This window comes from Crinia signifera, chromosome 2 (genome assembly GCF_055691185.1).
Source record: "Crinia signifera chromosome 2, ASM5569118v1, whole genome shotgun sequence".
Lineage (NCBI taxonomy): Eukaryota > Metazoa > Chordata > Amphibia > Anura > Myobatrachidae > Crinia > Crinia signifera.
This window is the reverse complement of record NC_139218.1, coordinates 242703165-242727903: the sequence shown is the minus strand read 5'-3', so window position 1 is coordinate 242727903 and position 24739 is coordinate 242703165. Positions and strand designations below refer to the sequence as shown.

The following is a 24739-nucleotide window of genomic DNA, read 5'->3' as shown; positions in this document are numbered from 1 at the left end:
ATATAATATGCTAAAGGGGGGTGGCTTTGTGGTTACAGGGAGATGGTCTGTCTATGGGTGTGCTACTGTATATGTAGCGGTATTTGCAGTGGCGTAACTTTGGGAGGCAATGGAGTCCTCTGCCACCGGGCTCCTGCTTCCTGCTCTCCTCCCCTGTAGGTTTGATTCAGCTCATTGAAAGCTGTCAATATTGCTTTTGTGGCTGACTCCCCCTCCTAGCAGGACCATTGTCTCTTTATTTTAATACAGACAGATAGAGACTTACTTTATGTTGCTTCTGGGCAACTGGGATGAACTGACGCCACAGGGTATTTGCATAAAATCCTATAAGCAATACAAGTAGTAGAGACTTGTACAAATGCTGCAACCAATATGGTTAATGAATCCTGCTGAATTGCATTGTCACATAACAAAACATACAAATGACACGTGTTCTCTGTTCTTAACAGGTGTATTACTGGACATCCAGCAGCATTTTGGAGTCAAGGACAGTGGTGCTGGTCTGCTTCAAACAGGTAAGCTTCCCTGATGATCTGTCTGCAATATATTGGGATCTGTGAGGTTTGTTTATATTGCCTGTCAGTCTTTGCAGCGTTATGAACTTGGCAAAGACTGATTCTGTGGAAAATATTTAGGGGGGTATTCAATCCCACCAGTGACAGTCCGAATTGTCGAGCATTTGTTTTTCTCGTTTTGCTCGACATGAATATTTAGCTCGACAAGTCAAGTTCTCGCCTATTCAAACTGTAATTTCAATCCCACCAGTAACAGTCCGAATTGTCGAGCATTTGCATTTGTTTTTCTCATTTTGCTAACTGAAAATTTAGCTCGACAAGTCGAGTTCTCCCCTGCTCGACAAGTCGAGTTCTCCCCTAGAGAGGAAAGTGGCAATTGTCAGAGATAGGCTTCATTTTTATAGTCAATTATATAAAAGTAGCTATCTTGTTAAAAAAGAAAATTCTCCTATAAAAACCATTTCCAAATCAGCAGACTGCACAATGCTGGTATCTCCCTGAAGTCTCAGTACAGGAATGAGAGCTCTGAGGTAAATTGCAATGCATTGCATTGTAGAAGTAAGCAAAAGAATGGCAACAAACAAACATTGTATCCTGAGCAATTCTGCCCCAGAATGGATACAAGGGACCTAAACATAGGTGTTTGATCAAACCAGAAGTAGACATAAATAGACATGTTTACAGAAGACTTTCAATGGGCAAAATGCAGCACAGTGAACATGAAAGGTGAGCAGAAAAAAAGATAATACTTCTTATATGCCAAATGGAATAATTTAAACAAATGCGTAATAATACAAGCTGAAAACTGATGCTGACAATGGAATAATGGGTTAAAGCATACCATATAAACATGCAGCAAATGTAAAGTAAAGAGGAATATTTAGCAAAATATCACAAAGACAGAAGTCAAGAAAAGCACTACAAACATTAGTACAATCCTGTATATACATTTAACACAATTTATGAACATGCAACAAGAGAAACTCCCTTGTCACGACAGAAATAATTGTCGAGTTAAATTTGAGGGAAGAGTGATTTCAAACAGTCGAGGTCAGGTGAATTCTTTGACATTGAATAGGCTGCAGGAATTATCTCGACAGATTTTACCCAAAATAACTCGACAAGTCGAGTTATGTTCAACTCGACAGTCGAGCAAACCGAAAACCAAATCAGGTGAGCTCTGCTCGACAAGTCGAGAAAACTAGACAATGAATAGGCGACCTCATAAATAACCAACCTCTCGTCGAGAAAACAACAAAGCTCGACAAAAATAAGGAGCTCGACAGACATTGAATACCCCCCTAAATCCTGGAAAGCGTTGGGTTTACTGGCACTGGTCATTTCTTTTATTAGAAATTTTATCCTGGCAATGTACCCCTAGGCTCATTTGTCAATCTATTGTATAGTATGAATTCCCTTCTCCCCCCCCATTAATGGACTAAGGGGGGTATGCAATCTGGGATCATGGCTGTCGATACCTGCCGACAGCCGTGATCCTGGCCCGTTTGCGGTCAGATCGACCGCAGAATGACAGATACGATTCAATGTCCCGCCTGCCGCTCGGCGCAAAGGGGGCTTGGCCACGAAAACGTCCGTAGATTGTCGATCTGCGGCCGGGATTGCAACAATCCACGTCCATTATCGGCAGAGCGGGCCCGACAGCTTCTAAAGTTGGGCCCATTCTGCTGTGATCCCGCATCAATGCTATCGTTAAAGACCACATTTAATAGTGAGCCGCCGCTATTTCCCATGTCGGAAATAGCGGCGGCACTTGTATGTCCGGCCTCTATAGCATGTTCTGTTGATTCAGTATAACTAGCAGGGACAGACTGGGCTCAAAAGCACTGGACTATTACTGTGTGTGCAGCAGCAGGTGTGCTTGCACATGACATGGGTGCATGGCCACTTGTCACAGGGGCCTTGCGTCATTCTGCAGGAGACTCCCTGAAATAGCAGCAATCTCCCTCTCTCCCTCATCCGTCTAGCAATCTCCCTCATTTCACGTAGCCCACATTACACTGTTACATTTTGGGGCGGAAAAGGAAAGAGAGAGATATATTTACATTGAGTCATCAGCACCAGTTCACAGCATTTCAAGTATAGTAGCTCTTACTAACTGCTTTGGGGCTCATCTACATTTGGCTACAAATCATTATAAAAGATTCCTCTCAGATGTAACCGTACACACCCACGCTTCTAGGTGCCACGTTCACAATCTCTTTTCACAATCTCTCCATATATGGAACTAGACACGCCCTTTGGGTGGAGCATGACAAGCCCCCTTAATGGGGCGCTGTGCAAAATTCTGCTACCAACTATAATCTCCCTGAAACTAGTTTTCAAAAGTAGGCAAGTATGCTCTGAAGTCCTCCAAAAGAGCAGGTCTCACCCCAAACATATTAATATAGAAAGGAAGAATCACCCCACAACAATTGGACTCTACATTCCTTTTCCCTTGCAGCTTCAGATGCTTTAGCCCAAACACAGGGTGAAGACTAAACAGGCGACTGCAGACAGTGCTTTATGTAGGCATATGGGATGTGACTGAGCCGCTGCAGTTGCATGTTACAGAAATAATACATCTGGTGGTCTCTCGTTGCGAAAAAAACACATCATACATACCAGGAATAATTGTCCAGAACAAATTTCTCTATTAATGTGTTAACTGTTTGCCTGCTAGTTCACTGTGCAGTATCGGCATCTGGTGTGGGCGAACTAACATTTAGATTGTGCTGAAATCTGTGATGTAGCTGCTCTTAAGTGATTCCCTGGGGAGTATTAGTCTAAAATCGGTGCTGTCTGCAGACATAACATAGTGATAATATGTCCAGCACTGCAAGGCCTATTAGTATTACTGTGCAAATAAAATTCTGTTAATTTGTTATATTCAGTTATTGAATCACCATTGCATTATTTACAGCTGATGTATGTAATTGGATATATGTTGTGGCATATCAATGTCACATCTTACAATTATGTAGCCTGTCCGTGGGTGTGAGGTGTACTATAAATTGGATAAATCGATAACTATGGCACTTATTCTGATCGGTGCGGCCCGATCAGAAATATGCGGTCATGTCCGTGCAGGCGAATCCCTGCCTTCCATACGGATCGCCACCTCCGTCCGTATGCGGATATGTGGCGGTCCGCATGAAAGTGGACGGGGATACGCCTCCTCCATGTTGGGAGCAGCCCCTGCATTCGATGGTCGCCGAACATCGAATGCAGGGCCGCACGCTCCACCATGTCCCGCCACCCAAGACCACACGGACACTTGTCCGTGTGAAATCATGTATGGGGGCGGGCAGCTGACATCCGGCGATGTCAGATGCCCGCCCCCTACACACGCGTCACGGCTTCATTACCATGCATACGCCCCGCGTTTGCATGGGAACGCCCATGAAACGCGGGGCGTATGCATAGGGTAATGAGGCTAAGTAGCCCCTCACGCCCCCCTACGCCCCCTGTGCGGCATATAAAGAATACGTGCGGCGAAATCGCCTGCACATGCGCAGAGTGACCTCTGCACATGCGCAGACGATCAACATCGGCGGGACGTCCGCATGCGGTAAAATCCGCACCGATCAGAATAAGGCCCTATGTGACATCATAGAAATAAATGCACAAATAATATATAGTAAATTGCTTTACTTTAACGAAGGCATGCTGGAACATTTTGGGGGATGGCCTAGCGAGAAGGAGGTGTGACCTGTATTTGCGAGGCCACGCCCCTGTTTTCTCCACAGTGTGTGAATGAATAGACGCTGTTCACGGGTGACTCCCAACTGCCGCAGGACACTGCCGACCCAAAAATGGGACGTTCCCGTGGAAAGTGGGACAGTTGGGAGGTATGGTTATATGTACAAATACATAAATTTGAATGTTCATAATGCAAGTCAACAGTTAACATGTTGACCTGAAAATATTGTATGAAAATGGTATGTTGACCTTTTGACTGACATGCACAATGTCGACATAATTACGTATCGACATTTCTGTATTTTGATATTTGTCTAAATTCTTAATGGCATCATATCTGTCTAAGTGTACCACATCCTCTCGCATGGCTTGCTGCGCTCGCCATGCTTCGGACACGGTGCCTCACTGTGCTCGGCACACCGTTATATTCTCCCACCACGCCGTAGGGTATGGAATGTTGCCTGTAGACTAAAAAAAGATCCATGAAAAACTCCTGTTGACCTAAGCCCTGTCGATCTTCAGTGGTCGACCCAATGTATGACCACCTTCATCGCATCAACCTAGTGACCGTATCCCGAAAATACACACAAGGAAATGTAAATGTTGTAGATGTCTCATATGTACTAATCTTGTTCTGGACTCTTATGGCAAGATGTCAGATGAAACCTCTGCACTTGTGTAATATGTATTACAGCTCGGTCTATGGCTTCATTTCAATCTTGTTACTTGAAATAAATTTTAAAGTTAATTTAATTTGCAAGTTCGAGCATCCCAAATAAAAATGTCATTAAATATCAGCTTAAATGATGTGAGAGGCTCGACACGGACATGTCGCATCCACACATCTGAGATGCGGCAACAATACCAAAGTCATTGTGGCAGCTCTCATACTTTAATTACATACGAAGAACTCATGGGAGCCCTGGTTGGCTTCATTCATTCAGCTTCACTTCCTGCCAAGAAAAGACATCTGCTGACATGTTGCCTCCTCTTGGGCTACATGCAATTGCAGTGTCTTAAATAGTAAAATGTGCTGTACAAAACTGGCTTATTTTCTGTAAGCTTCAATAATGCATTCACATAGCATGTGTTTGTAAGCAATATTAATACTATATAGACATGTTTCAGAATATATTGCAAAGACAGGCTAGAATGCATGATCTCCTACCACCAAGTTGTTTGTGGAGTTGCCTATTTTGTGCATAAAGAAGACACATTTTAGAGCATGTTTTCTAGGATAAATAAGCAAGACGTTTGCAACACTTTATTCCTGGGAGCGTTTGCAACACTTTTTTTCCTAGGAGTGTTTGCAACACTTTATTCCTAGGAGCGTTTGCAACACTTTATTCCTTGGAGGTGACGAGATAAAACTACACCTTGGCTATACTGCTTGCTTCTGGAAACGGCGTAAGATCTGGGGTCATGGTGGGTCAGAATGACATCACAATCCCAATCAATCCGTCTTTCTTGCTTTCTCGTTAAGTCTTGTGTAGATCATTTGCGGCTATATTTAGGTTGTGGTGTTCGAAGCTTATAGGCAATGCATAAATGCCTATGGGAACTAATAGATGATGAAAGCTGAAGACTCCGAATGTGTTAGCAGATTACTGAAATCTCCAGCGCCTCCTGCCACTCACCCACTCCTTCATGCACAGCTACTATTTTTCCATAAGACTATTGCATCCATCACTGTGTTGCAGGTTTACATTGAATCGCCATGGCAAGAACATGCATATGTGATCACAAACAAAAATAAATAGTGAAATAGTCTTAGCCAACAAATCATAAACTGGATTGTAGTAGTGAGATGTTTCTCTGACAGCTCAATTAGGCTCCCCTGTGGAGTACTACATTGAAGTAATTGTGAGTATCTTGGCCATGTGATCTGCATTACTGGAAATAAGAAATGCAAATGGTTATAGCTGTAAGTAAAAGCTGTCTAAATGATTCATCATCGAAGCAATTTGCTTGCATGCAGTATGTCAACTCTGTCACATTTAATATACCTTCCTGTTGTATTTATCTACCATTGCCTAGGACGAATATCAAAGCACATTTCCTTTTCAGAACCGTAGTTTAAGCAGTTCACATGATTTGATCGCTGGTGTGGAGCTAATTGTAATTACCCTTTGTGTATGTTAATATCAAAAAGTATACTATTAAAATATACTTTTTTTTTTTATTTCTATGTTTTACAATGTCGCACTTTTACCATTCTATTTATGGACAATGTAACGCATTGGTAACAAGTTGGGTAATGCAGTGAATATTTACTACTTGTTTTCTGATGTCATGAGTCTTTTACAATTGTGACTGTGAAATAGCCACAAGCTCCTTTGTAGTCTCACTTCTGGGTATTTTGTCCTTTCCGATTGTTGCTCACACCTCTATGGGACACAAGCAAAATAAACCAATATTTTATTTTTAGCAGAAACAGACTAACCTAAAGAACAGTAATATAGTCAGTGGCAGACTGAGCAATTTAACTCACAGATTAATTACTCTAATGTACAAAACTCCATTGCATTAAATGTCTTCCAAAATGACATTCAAGTGAATTGCAAGGAATATAAATGGTTTTTGTGAAATGCCAAGTATTGCACACCAGATGGTGGTAATCTGTACACATGCATTGCCCGAGATGCCTTTTGGTTATTGCAGGCACATTTTATAGAAGACATATTTTGTATTTGAAACATTAATGGGGATATTTACAGTGTGAATTGTGTTCTTCTTTTTTTCTCCGTTTTTTTTAATTTTTTTTTTATCACGTGGGGTGTGATTTTTGAAAGGCTGTGACATCTTTGCTTTCTGATAACTCATTGTACACTTTGTATCATTCACAACTATTAAAAAGGATGTATAAAAAACATGCATTCTGTGGGTAAATGCATTATGTGCCTTATCCCCCAAATCTCTCTTCTGGTATGCAAAAAGAAACACTGAAAAATTACAATCTCCAAATAACCTCTGGTCCCATGCATTCCACTTATGGGAGTCTCCAACCTGTATGTATAAACTTCCCCATCTCTTGAGACTTGAGGGAAGAATCAGCACCTGGGACAGCAGATACAGAACGATGCTCAGAAATCGCAGTGATTTACACTGCTCTGCAACTAGTATTACATGTAATGTAATGTATTACATGTAATGTGATGTGTAACATTACAGGTAATACTGCATGTATTGTTCTGGATCGGTGCTGCAGCCTCCATCTCACAGAGAGCGTATTACCTCAGTTGGTGCAAAAAGCAATGATATGCCTTTGTCAAATAAACCAATCCGACTACTATAGAATGGTAAAAAATCTTATTGGTTGCTATAAGTAGAAGCATTTAATCTTTTAGCAATGTTTAGTTTAAAAAATAAAAAAAACACTCAAAGGGAGAGATGTATGAAGAGGTGCTGCGTGCCTCAGTGGTTTGTGTGCACGTTATGTGCCACGGATATCGCTTCTCCCTACATTTGATGGTTATGTTGAGACAAATGGGTACGGGTCATTAAGTCGGTCCAATTTAGGTCAACATGTATTGTGTCAACAGGATTAGGGTGACACCTGAAATATGTCAACAGGGTCCGAAGGTCCACACAAGCATTTGGTAGACAATGGGTATGTAGACAATTAAAAAGGTTGCCATGAGTTCACTCTTTTTGTTCCGATTGTCACCATAGTCGACATGGACACCGCGTCCCCTCGCATGGCTCGATGTGCTCACTATGCTTTAGACACACTATTTTATTCTCCCAAAACTCTGCAGTGGATGTTGGGGCATACAATACTGCCTGTTGGCTTAAAAAAAAAAAAACATGAAAAATTGTCAACCTAATGCTTGTGCCGACCTTAGCCACGTTGACCTGTTGACCCAATGCATGTCCTTAATAGGGTCGACCTAATGACCATATTCCGTGACAAATACCAGTACCCACGTCTTTATCGGAAATCTTTTATATTTAGTGGGATCCCTCATTTTTTAATACAGTAAGTATAAATAGAAAAGCTTTGGGTACAAAATACCAACAGAAGGATCCCAACAGTACTGCCAGCAGAATCCACACATCGAGATAAGTGTTTTTACTTTACCCCTAATCCTTGCACTATTCCGCAGCCTAACCCTCCCCTAACCCCAATCCCAATCCCACTACCTACTACCTCTGGGATCTGTCGGGCATCTGTTAGCGGCAGGGGCGGGAGTCAGCCGCAGAATTTTAAAAAATATTTTCAGAATACTGGCCAGCCGCTGATTGGCTGAGAGAATACTCCCATCTGGCTGCCCACCCCGCACATTACCGTTGCCTGGCTCTCCTTCTCCCTGCCACTGCTGCAGCTCCCCGGGAGTTTACATGCTATAAATCGCATGTTATTTATTGAATGAAAAAATGGCACAGCAAGTGCAAAATCGTAAGTGAGCCTCCCAGGGAGCTGCAGGGGGAGCTCAAGGGCAATTTGGTCACACTTGTCCTTAGGAGAAGTCGGACTAGTGTATGGGGGCCTTTAAGGGGAGGAGATGTTAATCTTAAAACAGAGGAGACTCTGCAGAATACCTCCAGTGTGTAAAATGTTGTTATACATTAAATTAATGGATTTGCAAGAGTTAAGAGTTAAGCTTACTTCTTAGTTATAAGAGTATAGGGTTTACACAACCATACTATAGTATAGAACCACATTATATACATTTGTGCATAGGAAATTGCATTATTTTATATCTGTCTGATGAATGAATTAAGCCATTCTTTTCCCGGTTACATGACTCACTGAAATCTGTAAATGCTTTTCAGGAAAGAGTGCTACCTTCTTCTAACATAAGTGTCACCATTGCTGCCTCAAATAAGCTGTACAAAAAAGTTGAAACATATCAAGTATACTGCATATTATTTGTTTATATTAAACCTAATTATATATTTTGACTGTTTTCACACAAGGTAAAGAAATATTGGAAAAAAAAACCCTCTATTTCTTAATAGATAATGATGTGCACAATCAGAGGCAGAACTCTGGGAGGCAATGGAGTCACCTGCCGCCGGGCTCCTTCTCCCAAGGGGGCACCTCTTCCCCTGCACATTTGAATCAGTTTATTGAAAGTCGTGGATAACGGTTAAGTGGCTGACTCCCCCCTCCTAGCAGGACCATAAAAGTCACACTCTTAATTTTAAACATAATATACATAACATGTATTTATTTAAGGTGGTGTATGTGTGTGTGGGGGGGGGGAGCACCCATATTTATCTTGCCTCAGGGCAACTGGGAGGAACTTACGCCACTGTGCACAATCACACCCAAACACTGGAAAGGACATATATTTCTTAAATCAGGGTTGCCTACACTGAGCCTCCGCCGGCTGCCCCATTCCACCCTGACAGTGGCTCAGTCCACCCCTGCCTCACTGAACTGCAGGCAGGAAGTAGGCAACTATGGCTTAGATATGTTGTCTGAACAATCGTACTTTATCCCTTTTTCAGCATTTTGGGAGACAATGGTTGTTTGTCAATTGCTCTCATACATTACCACATTCTTGTCCCCACTAGACGGATTAAATAGATAAACCTTTAGGTGTGTGCCCAGCTTAAGTAATAGCAATAATAATATATTAGCAAAATTTGTTCTGGAGACAAAATATTTGCAGATTAAAAAGTGTATACATTCTCCTATGATTATATACAGTTTGGCCTATAAAATGAAACATTTTGCATTCTTTTGCATGGTTAAATTGTCCTACTGTAGCTCTGTACATTTGTCATTCATCTCCGCCTTTGTAAATTGCTGACAATAACTGCATAAGATGAGGGTGTGATCCCAAATAGCTCATTTCCTGTCTGACAGGACATTATCTGATCAGCCTGGTCATAGTACTCACTGATCGGAGAGCTTTGATGTTTTCAGTGAACCTATATCTATATATGTTATGTTAATGTGTACAGTTTATCAAATATTCTGCAGTAATGCATCCTAATAAATAAGTCTGTTTGGCCGAATAACAATTATGTGCACTTTAGCTCTACTGTATAACCACAAAGTATTTAATACCGGCAATATGCAAAAGCATTTCTTTTTTTTTTTTATGTCCCATTTTATTTGAACTATTAATATTGAATGAATTGACGCCTGAACTTGGTAACCCCTTTCTGGAGATGAACTTTGACTCCATATGGCCAAATCTGCAGTCATTAAAACTAATTAATGGAACGGATGTCATTTTTAATTGGTACAGTATGTAACATTACTAATATTTAGACTGCTAGTTATTAAGGGCAGAGCACTGCAATTTTTAAAATGAGTGTGGATAATGTGTTTTATGCCGGCTGAATAATCTCACCCTTATTCCTTTTATTAACTCGTGAGTCTGCATTATCAACATTCACGTGCTAACAATCTGGGAATGTTTTAGTCCATAAACAATGTGTTAAATAACACAATCTTTAAATGTACTTTTTATTTATATCCTGACCAGTTGTTATACCATTAGATTAAAATACATGGAAATAACGATCATGGTGACACCCATTGGAGATCATTTATTTTAATACAAATTGTACAAAGGAAACATGGTGTAATCATTTACAGCCACTAACCGTTTTTTCTTTACATTTCTAAAGTGCTCTAGAAAATTTATACTTAATCTGACAGAAAATTATCCTATATAATAAACAGCTACTGCTGCTCCTCAACCCTTTTGGGGAGAATTTTAATTGTTTTGCTTGCTGCCGGCCAGTAGATGGCACCCAATGGAGCAATTCAAGTGGTGGGCCGTTCAAACGCGCACATCAATTACTGTTCTGTAACGTGATTTTGAAGGGCTGATAACTAGTTAGAATATGATGTTTATTGTTGATCTCACCCAGCTCTGTTTTAAAGAAAATACTGTGTAACAGTAGTAATGTCAATGTGGTGCTGCTGGACTGCATTGGATATAATGTAGTATGCCTGTCCAGTTCAGTAAGTAACAGAGTTAAAACAAATCAAACTTATTTCCGTTATAGTAATATTGATGTATCTGTGTTACAGTACTGCTCATACATCTGTGGAAACCTAAGTAAGAATAATATCTGGTGGTATCCAGGGTCACAGGTTCTGTTCCTATAACAAAACTTTCTTGTGAAATGTGATTCTTCATATTGAAGAAATAGGTATCAAACCTTAGCGAGATAAAGTGCCAATTAATCGGCTTCTATTATTTACCTGCTGTTTGAAAAATGACAGTTAGGAGCTGATTGGTACTTTCTATATCTCCACTTTTTCTCAATGGTTTGATTCATGTGATGGTTTAGAGGCATCGTTTCACCCCATGAGTTTTGGGAATATGCAGGAACAGAATGTGCTGTTACTCAGTTTATCCCATTCCAAAATGGGTACTTGTTTCCTAGCACGGCACCCACTAAGGAATTTGCTTAGTGGGCTATTCTGTGTAGTGAAATTGCATCGCATGGGCAATTTTAGGGCCATGCGATGTGCGATGCGATTTTCCTATGTAATTTTATTCACTGCTCTCTCAGCCCCGGGCCATCGCATCTGCCACAATCACATGCAATCGCATGTGATTTTATAGGGTGTGTAGGTATAGGTATACAATATGATTGTATGTCCCAAAAAATAGGTTTAAAGAACCCCCCACTATCCACGCAAGTGTGGCGAGCGCAGCAGAACGCGTCCTCCGACTTTTTTCATTCCCCCACTATCCACGTCGACGTGGAGTTGATTTTATATAGTGTGGCGAGCCACCGAGCCCAAAGGGTGGTGAGCGCCGTGAGCGTAGCCCGAAGCGTCTGTGTGCTCGCCACACTATATAAAATCAACTCCACGCCGACGTGGATAGTGGGGTAATGAAAAAGTCAGAGGACGCGTTCCGCTGCCAATCGCCACGCATTGGGGTGGCGTGGATAGTGGGGGGGGGGTGCGTTAAACTTATTTTTGGGACATACAATCATATTATTGTATACCTAATGTCATGGCATCACACACCCTATAAAATCACATGCGATCGCATGCGATTTTGCGGGACATGCGATGCGATATTGTGGTGTAAAAAGAGGAAAAAAAATTACATGATAAAAACGCATCACATGCCGCTATAATGGTCCATGCGATGCAATTTCTCTATGGTGCCGTACGTAGAAAATCTGGGCGCCGTGCTAGGAAACAAGTACCCCCAAAATGTGCTTACCGGGTACAATTATTCAGAAACAACCGCTTTACATAATTTTTGTTTGTCGAATAAGTATTTACATGTCATATGTTTTACATTGTATAAATTAATTTCACTTCATTCAGTGTTTCACATGATTGTTTGCTCCTGTAAGACGTATCCATCACACCTAGAGCAGCCAAGGAAAATAATGAAACAATTGTGTTATTTCAGAGTATGTGTTCCTTAGTGTTGAACAAAAAAATAGATATCCTTTTTGACATAACACTTTTATATTTAACAATCCCCCAAAGCACAATTATTTCTCTGTACTTTTCCTTTTATGTAAAGTATATCATGGCTAAATATGTCTTTTATTGTCCTGCGCAGAGAATTGGGAGTGAGATCCCAGCAATCCCCAGTACAAACATTACATACTGCTGACTCTGCTGCTAGTCCGTGCATCCTTTCAGGATATCCTCAGCGTGTCTGGGGAATATAGGTAGAAAGACTGAGCTGCACAGAGGGATACGTACACTGAGTTCACAGGCAATGTTTATTTTGTCTGGTATGTATCCCTTGGACACACCCAAGCTCTGATTCAGCAGCTTTACTCACAGCTTTACATTTATTCAAGGCGCATATACAATTATTATTCTAATTTAGTTCAGCCAATGTTAAATATAGTTAGTGTGTGTGTGTGTGTGTGTGTGTGTGTGTGTGTGTGTGTGTGTGTGTGTGGACACTTTGCATTTCTCACACCCTCCCAACTGTACCGCTTTAGCTATTGCAGTACAGTTTTTTTTATTTAAGCCTGGGTGTTGCAGGTGAGATGGAGCCCCACCCGTGCGTCATGGGACTGTGGCCAGGGGATCACAACAGCTGCACTTCCCAACACAGTGACTTGGGCTATCTCCCACCTCCTGCGATAGGACCACCACCAGCACTGAGTGACCCCCACAGCAAGATCCCCCCCCCCCCACACACACACACACGCTGCAGGCACCATGAACTGCCTCCGCCCCCTCCTGTTATGATCTATCGAAAATATAGGAAAAGGGGTATGGCCACACCCCATTTAACCGTGGCTGAGCTCCCTTCACCAGTTTTTATTAATGAGGGGGAAAAAAGCATTTGGTCACCTGAGATAAGTGAATAATGTAGTATCTGATTCATGGATTTAGTAAGCAAGTAAGTTTAATTTAAATAGCGCACTTTCTCCAACATGGCTCCAGTTTTAAATCGTGTCCTGTTTCAGCAAGTTGAGCAGAATATAGCTGCCCTGTATGTCAAATGTAATGTGGTTTGTGAGTTTTACCAGAGTTTTAAATACTAAAGCCACTTCACTGTGTACTGTAATAGTGTATTAAACTGTACCATACTTAAAAAAAAAAAAATATTGAACACCCCTGCGTAAATGAAAAGGTGTGCTCCTGCAGCAGATACATGTCTGTTAAGGTGTATAAACCTGGTACAGGCACTCATTACATTATTTGCTAACAAAATAAACAAAATTGCTTGCCAGAAGAAACAGACAGTTTAAAGGGGGGGGGGGGGTCATCATAGGCTGTCCGATCAGAGATATGAGTTGAGAAGAACTGGAGAGCGCTAACCAGGGAGCTGTGAAAAATAGTCCCATTCACATGAGTTCCAAATGACCAATAATGTGAATTTAGACAAGAATACACTTTGTAGGGAGGTCCATGCACTTGGATAGTATGGGCGAGCAGGTGCTCGTAAACCTCTAATAAAAAAGTATGAAGCACATTGTCTATGATGGTGTAAAGAGCGCAAAGCGTGTTATGGAGTGAAAAATCATAAGTTACACTTTTCAGAACAGATGGACGTGTTTGGATTAACTCATTTGACTTGGAGAACGTCTGATACCAGAGTGTACAGTATCTACAAGTAAAGCAAGGAGCTGGTGGTGTTCTGCTTTGGAACAGTTTAATCTGGGTCTACAGTTTCAATGGGTCTACTAGTTGTAATTTATAAGAAGTATAGAGTTGTTTGATAACTCTATGCTCCCTACATTGTGGCAATTCTACGGAAACCACCACTTTTTTTATTCGGGATGACTGTCACCTTTCGGGTTTCCAGGACAACACTGGACTGTTATACAGAAAATCATCTGTTCTTAAGGTGGCAAGGCAAAACATACCTTCTGTTGTTGTCCAGGAACTTGTGGATGTAATCACTGCACATGTTAAACCGACAAAGTACTGACCGCAATAAAATCTTGTCAATCTATTTGCCCAATCCCTTTTTGTCTACATAGTGAAGTTTATAATGTTATGATGCTGCAGAATTGTTAAGTGCCCCTAACTTCTAGTGACTGTTAAGGTTTTTATGGTAAACACACACACACACACACACACACACACACACACACACACACACACACACACACACACACACACACACACACACACACTAGGACAATGGAATGTCTATCTGGCTGATCTACCAACTTAACAGACGATTGGAAGTCAGCCTTGTGTTGTGCTAGGGGCATATACAGTATGTGCCCACCCAGCTGTAATGCCGGTCACCAGAAGTCTCTACAGCAAGTTTATCGGCCAGCAAATATATCGACCATCAGCTGTCCTGCACAAACCACGTGAAAGGTCTGTGAATTATGTTTACAGACCTGTTGCTGGTTCAATTGAACGTTCAGTATATTGGCCAGTATCTAACCTTGGGATGGTTATTATTTCTAACGGTACTTGTTTCCTAGCACGGCGCCCACGATATTAAGTTGTATGACATCGCATCGCATGCCATATGCGATGCAATGCGATTTTAAATTGTATAAGCCCTTATACGATTTTTAATTGTGTTAAATGCACCCCCACGCGTCCCCCACTATCAACGCCAACCTGAAGCGTGGCGAGCGCCGCCGCGGTACGCGTCCTCCGACCTTTTCATACCCCCACTATCCACGTCGGCGTGGAGTTGATCTTTTATATAGTGTGGCGAGCCACCGAGCCCGAAGTTTAGCGAGCGGACGCGTATTAATTTAAATGTATTCCGCGTCCCCTTGCGGGGCTCCCTGCGCTCGCCTCGCTGCGCTCGCCACACTATAGAAAATCAACTCCATGCCGATGTGGATAGTGGGGGTATGAAAAGGTCGGAGGACGCGTACCGCCGCCCCTTGCGGGCTTGCTGCGCTCGCCACGCTTCGGGTTGGCGTTGATAGTGGTGGGGGTGCTTTTAACATTGAAAACACCCATTAGGGTGATTACACAATTTTAAATCGTATACAATTGTATATGGCATACAATGTGATGGTATACAATTTAAAATTGTATAACATCGGCTGCCATTGCGTAACATCGCATCGCATAACATCGTATGCCTTATGGTATGCGATTCGAAGGGCGCCGTGCTAGGAAACAAGTACCTTTCTAACTCTTTGCAGATAGTATATCTCCTGGCGATCCCATTACCAGCGGTGAAGCATCACTGCTAGAAGAATTCCCCCCCAAAGTTTAATCAACACAGCATGATGGAAAATTGAGCACACCAGTCTAGGTCTATGTTACTATGCACTTACCCAGCTACAAAGTTTCACTGAAAATAAAAAAATATTACTGTACACAATCACTTCATGCTGCGGTGTTTAATATTAATACAGTAGGCTGTACTTATAAATAGCTTGGCCTTAGCGTCACTATATACAATACACAATTGCCTTCTGTAATAATGTCAAAAGCTACTGCAGTATGTTTAACTCAAGTAAGATTGCAGTATGTAAACCAGACAGCTGTGTCAAGAAGGTATGATTGGCAGGATGAAATAGGGTTCAGCTGGCACCCGTGCACATGTGCTAAACTCGCTGAGGTGTTTTGTTTTTTTTAAAGCGGCAATCCTTTACAAGGCATGGTTTTTCTCTTTTGTAAATGATTTGCCAGTCTGGCTGGCATCCCGCATGTCCGGTGAACTCTGATTCTATTACATCCTAGTTCATGTACATACAGGATTTCAAAAAAATGTTGGCGTCAATTAGACCACAATGCTGTGGTTTGTTTAAACAATTAGACGTATGCATGTTTCTTATTCAAATTTTAGTGTATCATTGTCACACTGCATGAAGACTTTACTTGAATAATTGTCACATTATGTCTAATGATTGCTGAACCTATACCAGCTACTAAAATACACATTAATCTACCTTGATTTAAGCCTGTGACCTCTTGAGACTTCATGACCTTTCTTCCCAGCAGGTGTTTTAAGCTTTGTCTAAAGTGTTCAACAGTTTGGTTATGAGATTATATCACAGGTTGTGAATTTTTTTTTTTGTATTTTACCTTGGAGCGGAGCAAGTAATTAAACTTCCGCTTGGAACATTGCCTCAACGTTTCATCACAATAGATACGATACAGTGAAATGGAGATAGACAAAGGCCAGACAAATCCAATTTCAGATATGCAGCAATTTTAAACAGGCCTTAAGCTTAGAATTCTGGCATCCTGAACATTTCTACAAGGCCAAGACTCCCAGACCAGACTCTGCTCCAACAGGATGTTTGCGTCATGGAAGCAACCTTTTTAAAAGTTTTTTTTTTTTTCTTGAAGTTGGATATAACCCCTGTACACATGGGCCAACCCTGTGTTTTAGGCTGTGTTGAGCAGGGCTTTGTCTATTTATAAAGCATGACTTTCCCTGCTGACGATAGCAATGCATGGGACCACGCATCGCCATAGCTGCAGGCCATACACACAGAGCGATCCATGCTCCTTTTGTAAGCGATCTAGTCAGATCGCTTAGAAAAAGGACTGATATCGCCCCATGTATATGCCCCTATACACTACATGCCATCTTCCACAGACTATGGTAGAATTATATATTTAACATTTGTCCTACACCTAGATTATTTTTATGTCTTCCTATTCATGTAACTGACTTAACTCCGTTTGCGGCCAGTTACACCATATTTGTAGAAATCCATTGTTTATAGAACAACTCTCTTTATCAACAATAGACAAACTGTTAACCGTTCAAGCATGTTAACCTAAGTAGTTTTACTTGCTTTCTGAGTATTGTAGACTTAAAGTACAGGGCAGGTATAATTAGAAGAAAGCAAGATAATCATCATAGGGGTAGGCTGGATAGGCAACACATTTCTAACAATAATAAGCTAGACTGAAGACTATAGTAGTGGTTCTCCTTTTTGTTAGGTGCTTTTGCAGTAGTCACATGACCAGAAGAGACCACAAACATAAGTGTAACTACATGTCCTATTAGTGCAATCTAAAACTTGCATATATAGTTCCACAGCAGCTGATTGCCACAGATGTAGTATATACTGAACAAAAGTATTAAAGTTATAGGGCCAAATGCACTAAACTTCAAGTGATAAAAGTCAGGCAAACCAATTGGCTCCTGCCTGAGGTTTTTCAAACCGTCTGTAACATGGCAGGTAGGAGCTGATTGGCTGGCTGTTTATCACTCTCTAAATCAAAAATCTGCGGTGTGGCTCCTGTTTTCACCAATGTCGGGGCATGCCCAGCCGCTCTGTGAGCGGCTAGCTATGGCCCCAGCTGCTCCGGCTGCAGGAACAGACACTATGCACACAGCATCTATTCATGGTGACAAGAGGTGGGGAGGGATTCCCAACTGCCCCCCGCAGGACAATAAGCGGGACAGTTGGTTGGTATACACAGGGCATAACACACATCATTATAGGGTACTGAGAACCTTTCTTACAATTGCAGCAGTGCAATTATTTATTTATTTTTGCAGCATATTTTGTGCATTGCAATAGCATGCAACTTTTAATGATCTTTAGTGGTTTGTGTGGTACTGATACTGCTTTAGCAGTGCAATACAACACTCAAGTTGCGTTGGTTATTGAATGAAAATATTCATTGCACCGCTTAGCATTTTCATTGTGAACTTAGGCCCTTATTTTGGTTCACTTGCAAAGGCAAATTTCTTCTCAAATGGACAAAACCATGTGCACTGCAGGTGGGGCAGATGTAACATGTGCAGAGATTTAGATTTGGATGAGTGGTTTTGTTTCTGTGCAGGGAAAATACTGACTGCTTTATTTTTACACTGAATATATATATATATATATATATATATATATATATATATATATATTTATATTAAAACCCCCACCCAAATTTAATTCTCTCTGCACATGTTACATCTGCTCCCCCTGCAGTGCATATGGTTTTGCCTTTGGGAATGAACGTATAAGGGCCTTAATGTATGGAGAAATTTAGGATAGGTGTATTTGTGTCTGTACTGACTGGGGACATGGCCTAATTAAAGGGGCGTGGCCTATACTTGCGGCTCTCCTGTGAGGCCACGCCCCCATTTTGTCGCTATGGGGGCATGACTCAGAGGCCCTGGGTCCCAATATTGTTCATACACACTGAATTATATCGGTATAAAATATCATTCAGTGTCATGCACGGGACCTGCTGAACATGTGGGTCATTTAGCAGCAGACATCAATCACCACACACCAGAGTGCAAATAGTTTATGTTGTTGAGTGTACACACTAGACCAGGCATTCCCAACCACGGTCCTCAAGGCACACCAACAGTGCAGGTTTTAGTGATATCCTGGCTTCAGCACAGATGGTTTAATCAGAATCCCTCAGATACTAATTAAGTCACATGTGCTCAAGCCTGGATATCTACAAAACCTGCACTGTTGGTGTGCCTTGAGGACCGTGGTTGGGAAAGCTTGCACTAGACGATTACTGTTAAGATGTTGCTCAGAATCCCCTTCCTGAGCGATACCTTTCACAATATCCTCTAATTTTTTTAATGATACCAATGCTCTTCTGTAGAACATGAACATGAAAAGTGCAAAACATTGTAATATCCCTGCGCAAAAACGACTTGCATGCAGCGCTGAAGTAAGCCTTAATGTATCTCTATTGCCATGATTGTATAACTGATCATACACAATAAGCAGAAGCTACAAGGGTTGGCATTTGCTATTTCTCTGTATTGCCGAAAGCTCTGAAAATATTTTATTATGTTACGCCTATAGGTTATTGTGGCTTAGAAGAAGAGAAAGGGAGATAATATTTGGTTTGTTTGCACAATTTATCTCCATGCATTGCAAGGCTAAAAGCATTGTGGGCTTTTTGTGTATATTTAAATAACTAGAATGATTACTTAAATATACCTTTTTTTTTTTTTTTCTCATGTTCCAACACCTTGCTCAGTCAGAACACCTATAATCTGTGGTATACTTTCAGTTTATATTCTGCAACCTGTTTTTGTTTTTTGATCTTCTGTAATAACATGTGGCTTTTGGAAACAGAAGCCTTTATTCCAGACCGCATCGGCCTCAATTATCCCATTCTGTGCCATAGTAGTCATTACTTGCTATGTGTTCTTTATGTTGCTCTAGACTATTGCTTAATATGTGGTCACATTAAGTATATGTTGAAAAAACCTAAACAAAAACCTAATTATATATTGTACATAAACGTAGTGCGTACACATCAAGCAACACTGCAAACGAGGTGATACCGCCAACTATTTCCCTTGAATTGCCTCGAATTCTTGACCAACGATAATGCCTACACACTGAACGGTTTTACAAATGATAGTGTTGGTGGCCACATTTCAGTAGTATATGTTGTCCTTGATCTACTCAGATTGTACAGAGGTCAAAGTATGACCCTAATGGTCCACGAAACGCACATAGTTAACTACTAGATGATATGCACGAAAATGTTGTTACAACATGTCGTTATCGTGCATATTGTTAATAGAATCTTTATATGGATGAGCTAAGCAATGCTTCCATCAAAATGAACACCATCTTTGGTTGGCCTTATGACTTATATCTTCCCAGACAGAACATGTACATGCACATGCCAAAGACTGCAAAACACAGGTCAGACACCCTGAGGACAGGTTCATGTCTCCTTGACTACCCCGGCAGGTAGTTTTACATAAACACAACTACAGTATATACAGTTCGTGTGAAAATAGCATTTTGGGATCTAAATGGTCTTTAATCAATCAAGCAAAATATGTATAGAAACAGCATTTATTATATTAAGTCTACTGCCTAAATGAGACCTCTGTAAAAAAAAAAAAGAAGTCTGCTACCAACCAGGTTTAACCATTTCCAAATCTGTAAATTAGCCACCATGCTACAAAATAGTTAAATTCCAGCTGTGTACATTGTACGTAAATATACGATGTCACTTTCAGTACAGTATAGTCAGTAAGCACAGCAGCACCTCCACCTGTTTCCAGCCGACTGCTTTGCAGCTGACACAGCATGGAGCCCTTCTTTTGTGTCATACATTTCACCACTGCTGTGTTTGAAGCCTAAATCAATGTGCCTTGTAGAAATAAGCTGTCTTTTTAGCTTAACTAGGGGAAAAAAACAAATGTCACTGTAACACCCCCTGTCTGATCAAGTCACTTCATGTAGATGTTTATGGTAAACCCTGTAGTTATGTATAGTACTAACTATGGTCCTAATCTGTAACATCATCATTGTATATCAATCACTGTTTCTTTTCTCTCCAGTTTTCATCTGTAGCTTCATGGTGGCTGCTCCAATATTTGGTTACTTAGGAGACCGGTTTAACAGAAAAGTAATTCTGAGCTGCGGGATCTTCTTCTGGTCAGCAATCACCCTCTCAAGTTCCTTCATCTCCAAACAGGTAGTGTGTGTGTGTGTGTGTGTGTGTGTGTGTGTGTGTGTGTGTGTGTGTGTGTGTGTGTGTGTGTGTGTGTGTGTGTGTGTGTGTTAGAGATATCACCTGAATGCTTTCAGATTCATGTGTGCTTAATTAGCCATTATTTAATCCCTTATCTGTACATCTAGTTATCAAGTAATGATTCATTATTGAAGACCATTAAATTACAGATCAGCACCTGATCATTCTAGTGGATGTGGAGATTAAAGATCTGAAGAGGTCAAACTTTTACTGCCATTATCTTAATCCTTTTCTATTAATTTCCCATCAGTTCACACTGGAATAAATGTGGAAAAGGAATGGATAATGTATGAGTACTGTCACATGGCCAAATACCCCATACCAGTGTGGACAGGTTTTTCCAGAACATGTGAAGCAATTGGATATTGTGGACAAATACATCTAGATAGAAGACATAGGTTCTGGGTATACAGCATACCTGATCACGAACAGTGTATTCACTTTAATATCTCTTTAATCAGTGGGGTGTATTCAATGCTTTCTTCGAGCTGTGAGCAGGGCTGCCTGCTCGCTGTCACAGCTCGCAGAGTCCGTATTCAACTGGCCCCCAGCACACACCACTTCGGGGAGCTAAAACAGCGAGACTCGCGGCTAAATGCAACAGGCTTCCTGCATTAGCCACGAGCCTTGCTATTTGGGAGGAATCCTCGCTGTCTTCATACAGCGAGGATTCCTCCAGAACATAGGCATATATTCAATGCCATGGGCGAGCGGTGACTGCGAGCAGGACTTTTTGCTCGCAGTCACCGCTCATCCTGTCAGTATTCAACTGACCCCCCTCGCTCCGTTTTTTGAGCGAGGGAGAATTGGCGTATGTGCCTCCAAAAGCTGCGAGAATCGAGGCTAATTACAGCGAGTTTGCTGCACTAGCCGCGGCTCTCGCAGTTTAGGGGAATCCTCGCAGTTCTGTGACGGCGAGGATTCCCCCGGTACGTTGCATAGTGCGAGCGGCCGGCGCAGGGGTTAAACTGCGAGGATCACTGGTTTTCTGTATCTTCGCAGTTTAACCCCCTCGCCGCTCGCTCGCACCGGCATTGAATACGGTGACCGGCAGGTGTGGGGGTTAAACAAGGATCTCTGGTTTTTGGGCAATCCCCGTCGTTTAACCCCCTTGCCGGCAGCATTGAATACACCCCATATTCAGTCATGATTCAGTTTCACATCTATATACAGTAGTAGCGCACAAGATACCACCCCTTGAGTTTAAATATACACTTCATTTGAGAAAGAAATACCGAAGCAGATCTAGTGCACGGGAAGTTTTAATCCCTGTTCATACTTTATATTTACATTTTTCTGATAATCATTTTGTTTCCGATGCCTTATATTTTCACAATGTAAATAATTAATGATAATGTAGGCTTAATTTTAAATGATTCAATTGTTCTATATCCTTATATACCCTATTAATGCCTGATCTGAGGTAAAATACCAGATGCAGTGACATGCTGTCTCCCGACAGTCGGGATTCCGACGGTCATTGCAAAGATGTCAGAATCCTAACTAGTTTCCATCATGGGTGTCCACGACCCCATGTAGAGAGAATAGAATAGTTGTCGAGTCCCAAAGTCCGCAGCCTGGTAAATGCAGCAAGCCCACACACTGCTTCGTTGCGCTCCCCCCGCTGTTTGAGTCCAAGCAGTTTAGATTCCAACGTCATACTAATGATTGTCAGAATCCTCACGGTCGGCGTGCTATACCCCACCCAGTGAAAGGGTGAAATCCCTCCTTGTACAAGGAGTTGTTGTTGTCCACTTTTGGACTATGCTGACCATTTCTGATCTTTCCCTCTTGTAATTTAAATGGGATCTCTCGTGACGGCCCTCTCCCATAATCTGAGCGGTGCTTTTTTGTTTTGTTTTTTTTCGGCTAAGAGGGACAGCCACTCCAAAACCTGTACCTTTTTAAATACTCTATTAATAACTCCTTCATATTGAAGCCAAAAGTGTATCTTACGAACTCAGGGCTGATTGTGATGTGTTCACTACTGCAATTGCAGCTGCTTTGTTGTTTTTTATGAAGCTATCATGCAAAAATAGGTTAATGCCACCGCATCCTGGGAAATAATGAAGATACCCATCGACTGCCTTCATATCTCCGCAACCGCATATCTTCATATCTCCGCAACCACATACAATCAAACATCTGAGTAACACTAGGGTAGCAAAGGGTCTCATATGTAGAATGTTACCCACCTGTGTGTTTGCAGCTACTCCCTGGTACCTCACATAAAACAGCACAAAGTGGTCATTCACTTGCTAATAAATCCTGACTGCCAATGTAGTCCCAATTGATATCAACTCAATCACTCTACAGCTAAAGTGTGGATGTTCATTGATACAGTGACCTCATTGATGAGGTACTGACACTGGATGTGCACCATAAAATGCTTCATCCTTTTCCCCATTGCACCTAAACATTCCACCCAGAGCACATAAGGAAGCACTCATACTCTCAGACTAATATGCTGCATGGTTGCTTCATTGCTAAATTAACTATGGGCATCAATCAGGATCGTCCTTATACAGATGTGTCCTCATACATCTATCCTCAATAAGCCACACAGTGTGAGATGTTGACAGGTCCCATGCAACTATGTTGTCAGCATTTTTTTTTTTAGCCAAAAATCATAATGAATGTGGCACTCAGATGGTACTTTAACGTTTCAAAGCCATTTATTAGCTTCTTAAGGTTCTGAAGAAGCAGCTAATAAATGGCTTTGAAACGTTAAGTACTGTCTTAGTGCTATCGGTATTCCTGAGTGCCGCCATTTACTTGCTGTTATTAGCCTCCGGCTGGGGGGGTCCTTGGAAAGCACCGGCAAGACTGATATTGTTTGGTGTGCTTTCCTATTCTGCCGTGTGTGGGTGTGTGTGTTTTGCGCGTATTTATATATGTGTATGTATATGTGTGTGTATATATATATGTGTGTGTGTGTGTGTGTGTGTGTGTGTATGTGTATATATATATATATATATATATATATATATATATATATATAATGTATGTGTTTGGTATAGCAAATTAATCTTTAGTCTCCTGGTGCACCTAGTTGCATTGATGCCCAGTTCTAGTGGAATTCAGCAATGATGTTGAAGAGCACATCTGTAAAGTGTTACACTTTTGTGAATGGGGCTTTATCTTGCATCCCTTTTTAAAATACCGGACAATGGCTGGAAAATAACATTTTTGCATGGCTCTTCAAAGGGAATGCACCAGCATTGTGTGTTTCTCTACTCCTGTACGGAATGCCCAGGCTTTACCCAACTTCTCCCTCAGGCTTGTGTACACTCTTGCTTCTCCACACACACCAGGCCACACTACATGGCACTTGACCGAACATACTGTATATCTCTGTTGTGCGATGAACCGATAGTTATGAAAATCCGTCCTGTCAATATACTGGAACCTTGTGACATCAGTGTCATGCCTCATTTGTCAGCAGAAAGGATGGCTAATGCTCCACTGCGTGCAGTTACACTGCATTGTAAGCATAGAATATAGGAGTTGATTTATCTATTGTTTTAAATTCTAGAAATCGTCCAGCTATTGTGGTGTTTGCTAGATACAGTATACCTCCATGTAAAGGTATCATGCACAACATGTTTAAAAGTACAATTTAAACATCTAGTTGAGTCGCATTCTTATACAGACTAATACAAATCTATTTGAAAGAATAACCTTGACATTGCAT

At 41.4% G+C, this 24739-nt stretch overlaps 1 protein-coding gene across 2 annotated transcripts in view; it reads left to right on the top strand.

Annotated features, from left to right (window-relative positions):
• SPNS2 (SPNS lysolipid transporter 2, sphingosine-1-phosphate) overlaps window positions 1-24739 on the top strand; it is a 115531-nt gene that overhangs the window by 44928 nt on the left and 45864 nt on the right. For both annotated transcript variants that reach the window (XM_083174130.1, XM_083174131.1), the window contains exons 2-3: window positions 450-515; window positions 20852-20988. In XM_083174130.1, the coding sequence (XP_083030256.1) occupies window positions 450-515; window positions 20852-20988 (203 nt within the window). The remainder of the gene's footprint in view (window positions 1-449; window positions 516-20851; window positions 20989-24739) is intronic.